General features: G+C 53.4%; 1 protein-coding gene across 1 annotated transcript; it reads left to right on the top strand.

Moving 5' to 3' along the window:
• The first annotated feature begins 3,547 nt into the window (after positions 1-3,547).
• LOC125536110 (myb-related protein Hv33-like) lies at positions 3,548-5,024 on the top strand. The gene is made up of 2 exons (XM_048699247.1): positions 3,548-3,863; positions 4,052-5,024. The coding sequence occupies exon 2, from the start codon at positions 4,090-4,092 to the stop codon at positions 4,774-4,776; it is 687 nt and encodes a 228-aa protein (XP_048555204.1). The 5' UTR covers positions 3,548-3,863; positions 4,052-4,089; the 3' UTR covers positions 4,777-5,024.
• The last annotated feature ends 527 nt before the right edge of the window (positions 5,025-5,551 follow it).

Genomic DNA, 5,551 nt, shown 5'->3' with positions numbered 1-5,551 from the left:
TCGGTGCGCTTCAGATTGATGGCGTGACGTGCATATCTATGCCGACGGCCGTCCGTCTCTACCGTCGGCATAGTCTGAACGTCGTTAGTCATCCGTCACGAGGGGGGTTGCCGGGCCCATGACTATGCCGACGGTCCATGTATGCCGAAGGCGGCTGTAGGCGTACGCGCAGGTAGGCCGACGGTGCTTCTGTGCTGACGGGGGCCGTCGGCATAGATCCGGATAGCCCGACGGCCTGGACTTGGCTGTCGGCATAGCACGGAGTAGGCTGACGGGGGCCGTCGGCATATATTCGGCCGTCGGGGTAGTGCCATGTTTCGGTAGTGACTGCCCTTCTAAGTTAGTCGACGCTATATATTAAATCATACAACTAGCTGTCGTTGTGTCAACGTCACAGCTCGGCCTCCTCCGTGCCAGAGGCGACCCTGTAGATTTACCCCGTCCGCCGGCCCGTTGTTCGGCGCCACCCAACGTCAAACGTTCCACAGCAAATCCGCTGGCTCCCTGCCAATCTCCCTCTAGATCCATGAACCACGAAAAATATCACCCCCAGCTTGGTCCTGGCACATGCTGTGATTTCGCCCCCTCCCTCCTCCCCTCAACCCTAAATCCAAAGCGTGACCTCTTCGGCGAGCTTAGGTGTCGACCGGCTCATCCCATCTCCGCCGTCCATTCCGCTCCAGTATGTGGACTCCGCTTCACGTCTCAATCCAAATTTCCAACGAAGAAGGTGCAGACAGGGCGAGTGCGACAAGTCGACGGCGGCTGACGCAAATGGCGCCGGGCCGTTCGTACGTAGCGTGAACCCAACATTTCATGCAAGCAGGCGTGAGCACCACAGTGAACCCTGTCGGTATGTAGCGTGTAGGGGCACGTGTGCTATAAACACTCTTTGTCACGCGGTCACTATTCGCTGGCGACCGGCTCTCTGCCAGGGAGAATGATCTACCGGACGATCTGCTCCATATAAAAACCCTAGGTCGCTGTGGCCGGGATCGCGCGCGCGCACACACACATATTAGAGTAGGCTAACAGGATTGCTTCATATAGGCCACGTAGCTAGGAAAAGCGAACGTTAATGGTATGTGGTTATCATTGCCGCGCCCTATTATCCACACATGATTTGCTGTAGTGTTGATCCCCAGATTAAATCTCTCGTGTCACAGGGGCCATTTGGCCTTTTCTTACAGCTCCTACTTTCTTTGAACCCAATCTTCACCCTAATTATAGGATCACTTGCTACAGCCTACAGGTAGCCTCCGTACGCATCAGCCTACAGGTAACCAGTAGTACTACCTGCGTATGCTGAAATACATGTCGGCTTCAGTATGACTAACCCATTTCCAATTTGATTGCTTATAATCTCTAAAACATGCAATTTTAAGTAAGCATAGATAACCACGTGACACATGTGGTAAGTAATCCAAACAACTAAAAAAAAACATAGATACGTATATTTCATGACGGATTTAGTGGTACCTATCTACCAATTCGACACTACCAATGGATGTTGGTGTTTCTTTCACATCTGTACGTAGACAAACTTAATAAAAAAAATATTGATTGAGGCACATGTAGTCTAGTGTGACATGTATATCGACAGGAGTTGAAGGGGTTATGCACGTAAGCGTTGCATGACCTACAGAAATATTTTGACGGCGTCAATAAATGTTTGCGATTCTTTCTGTGTGCAATTTAAAAATGCTTACTTGACCGCGACATTATTGTAAAATGACACATCTATATTGAAGGAATTGAAGGGGCTACGTACGTAACTGTTGTGGTTGATATGCGTGGTGGAATAGAATAGATGCATTACACGATTAGAGACGATGGATAGGACATGTCTGTTGCCATGCCCGTGCTAGCTTATCAATTGCTTGCTTTCCAGATAACTTGGAGTTATTTATCCAAAACCACCACATTATAGACTAGGGTAACAGATCAGTACCACATTTGAGGCAGGGCACAAAAACTCACCAACAATGGGGCTAATCTGTAACGCGAAGCACCGACGCTGCGTTTTAGTCCAGAAAACAGCGAATCCGACAGGTGGGTCATGCCTGTCGGGCTGAAGTGGCAAATACCAAGCACACAGAAAAACTTTGACTAGCTGAGGTGGTAGATGAGCTGTGGGCCCCGCCTGTCATTGACTACATGGTCATCTTCATCCCATCTCTATTTCTATGGAGCATTGTGTCGAGCAGCTTGTGCGCGGCGAGCCATCTCTGCCGATGCAAGTCGAGAGCTCCACGGGCAAGGCGAAGGGGAAGCAGCGGCAGGACGAGTACTACCACCTCGCCAAGGAGCAGGGCTACCGAAGTCGTGCGGCCTTCAAGCTGCAGCAGCTCGACGATTGCTTCCGGTTCCTCCCGCCGGCGCGCGCCGTGCTCGACCTCTGCGCGGCGCCGGGGGGCTGGATGCAGGTGGCCGTCGCCCGTGCCCCCGCCGGCGCCTTCGTCGTCGGCGTCAACCTCGTGCCCATCCGCCCTGTCCGTGGCGCGCACCGTGCTCGACCTCTGCGCGGCGCCAGGGGGCTGGAGCATGCACGCACACAATCACAGAGAACTCCGGCGCCAGAAGAGAGGAGAGAGAGGAGAAAGAGACTAGTCAACCTGCCCACGTGGATTTTTTTGCCACATCATCCTGACAGGCAAGCCCCACCTGTCGGTTTCACTGTTTTCTGGGCTAAAACGCAGCGTCAGTGCTCCGCGTTACAGATTAGCCCTATTGTTGGTGGTTTTTTGTGCTTTGGCTCAAATGTGGTACTGATCTGTTACCCTAACCCATAATGTGTGATGGTTTTGGGTAAATAACTCGATAACTTGCAGCACCAAGAAGTGATCCTAACGCAAAATGAGTTCCATCCAAAGTCCCACGGGGCCGGCTAGGGCTAGGGTGCATGCAATGCAATGCATGCAGCATCTATCTGTGTGGTGGTAGTGGAGGATGCAAAGGTGTCAAGGTGAAAAACGATTAAAGCGAGGGAAAGATGCGGAAAAGCACTGCAGCTGGGTGGACAGTTACGAGACCAAATCTCTTTGTCTAATCAGCCCACACACACGACTAAGGTTTTAAATTTCAAACCTTATCAAAATATGCGAAATTTCGGAAAATTGGTATATTTTGGACATTACTTCGGATTTTGAGATTTTAAATTTTACTTAATTTTAATGAATTTTAACATAATTTAAATTTATTTTGAAATCAGTTTAAATCTGCGTTGAAATTTTGGCTTTAAAAATATTTTAGACCCTACTGAAATATGCGAAATTTCAGAGATTTCACTGAAATTTCGTTGCAATTTTCAACCCTGCACTCGGGCCAAAGATTTCACGACCAACGTATCTGCTCCGTCGGATGCGCAAAGGTGGATTCACTAGCGCTGAAAAGATGAGAGAGTATCCCCGCAAAAAAAAAGAAAAAAAAAAGATGACAGCGTACGCCGGCAGTAGTCTCAAGGGCGAGGCAAGCGCTACGCCATGAGAGCGACCTCCCACCTTCCGCCTTGTGGCCCCTTTTATGCTCTGGCTGGCCTCGCTTTGTCTTCCCTATATCACTCCGTCGGTCGTTCCTTCGTCTGTCATTACCGCCTCCGTCGGTCGTTCCTTCCTCTGTCATTGCCGCCATCGACGGCCGCCGCCTTCGGCTCGCGACGGCCGGCTAGCAAAGCTGCACGGCCGGCAACGCCATTGAGCTTGAGTCCGCGTCGTCTCAATCAGTCGGCGGCATGTCGAAGCGGCCGGGCGCGACCAAGAAGAGGCTGAAGCGCGGCCTCTGGTCGCCGGAGGACGACGAGAAGCTCATGAACCACGTTGCCCAGTATGGCTACGGCTGATGGAGCTGTATCGCCAAGATTGCAGGTACCGTACCAACCTATAGCCGCATCCCTAGTTCACTACGGCCACTCTAATATTTTATATCTAAATTAGAGACGGTTTCCTTTTATATGATGCAATTGATTGACAATGTTTTTTGTGTGGAGAACTAGTTAGAGTAGCAGTTTTGAACGGCCAAATGGATGGAATTAATCGTGTTTTAATCAATTTAGGCCTTGAGAGGTGCGGGAAGAGCTGCAGGCTGAGGTGGATGCACTACATGACGCCGGACCGAGGTGGGCCCTTCTCGCAGGGGGAGGAGGACCTCATCATCCACCTCCACTCCATCCGGGGCAACAAGTGGTCTCAGATCGCCGCGCAGCTGCCCGGGCGCACCAACAACGAGGTCAAGAACTTCTGGAACACCATCATCAAGAAGAAGCTCCGCCAGCGCCGCATCGACCCTGCCATCCACAAGCCGCTCGCTCACGCCGGCGCTGCCGCTGCCGCCACGCCCGTCACCCGCACTGCCGTATTCAGCGAGGCCGAGCTGATACTGTCGTCGCCCGTGGGGACGCAGCCCATGCCGCCCCTGGTGTCGGCGGAGAGCTACGTGTACAGCCGGGGCAGCATGGACGGCGCTGGCGGTGCGCACGCCGCGTTGGGCGGGTGCAGCGATGACGGCTCCCTGTCGTCGCTGTCGGGGTACAACAACAACCAGACGGCGGACTTCCCCGGGTACCTGGACGCGGACGCGCTGCACGGCGCGGTGATCCCGTCGGTGTGGAGCTCCAGAACGCTGAACTGGATGGCGGGCGTGAGCCCGGGCGGCGCGGTCAACACCAACGCCACCACGGACGAGCTGTGCTGCAACAACAACGACCCGGGCAACAGAGGCAGCGGGTTCGAGTCGTCGACGACGCAGAGCAGCAGCCACCACCACCTGCCAGATCAATGAGGACAGGCATCAAGCATGACACCGTCTTAACGCGAGAAGAACCCTAGGACCACCTTCTTTATCAGGCAGATCGGCAGGCCCTCACGCGGGCACCGCTGGCATCTCATCTGTAAACAGAGATCTCCACTAGTAGAAAAAGGGGCTTTCATTCGGGTCTGGTCAGCCCATTGAGCCCTGCTCCAGTGCTTCCCCCTAACCTAATTTCGGAGGGGTATTTTTGTCTCCGCCAAATTGTTTTTTTCCTGACCCGTCACAGCCCAGATCCAAGCCCTGTCTAGCTCTGTATAACCCAGAACGTATACGTACAGTACTCTGGTCCGAAAAAAAAAACATCACACGACCCATGTCCACGTAAGACCTGCCGAATCCAATCATTCACGCGAGCAGCTCCATCAATCTCGCGAGCATTGACGCAGCTCCATAAGTCACGTAGTAGATCTCTAGCGGCGGCTATCTCGTCGCCGGCGATCTCGTCGGACAGCGGGCGCGACAACGTTGTGAATCTCCAATGAGCGCGCACAGGTACCGCATCCCGCGTCCCCCCTCTAGTCTCGCTCGCGGCAACATCGAACGAACTACCGCCGCCAGTGGTAGTGGTTAACCTAGTGGGGCGGGTAACCTAGCTACCCGGCGGCGCATGCGATCGTGGATCTTGTTCCGGTAGTGCTGCTCCTCGTGATCTGGGTTCACGTAGTGTCGGTTGCCGTTGGCTGTGCGCACCACCGGTATCGTTATTTGATGTGGCGGCTAACCTAGGTATCCGGCGGCAGAGGTA

The sequence above is a fragment of the Triticum urartu genome, chromosome 2 (assembly GCF_003073215.2).
Source record: "Triticum urartu cultivar G1812 chromosome 2, Tu2.1, whole genome shotgun sequence".
Classification (NCBI taxonomy): Eukaryota; Viridiplantae; Streptophyta; class Magnoliopsida; order Poales; family Poaceae; genus Triticum; species Triticum urartu.
Note: the sequence above shows the minus strand (reverse complement) of the source record. Positions and strands in the feature narration are given on the sequence as shown.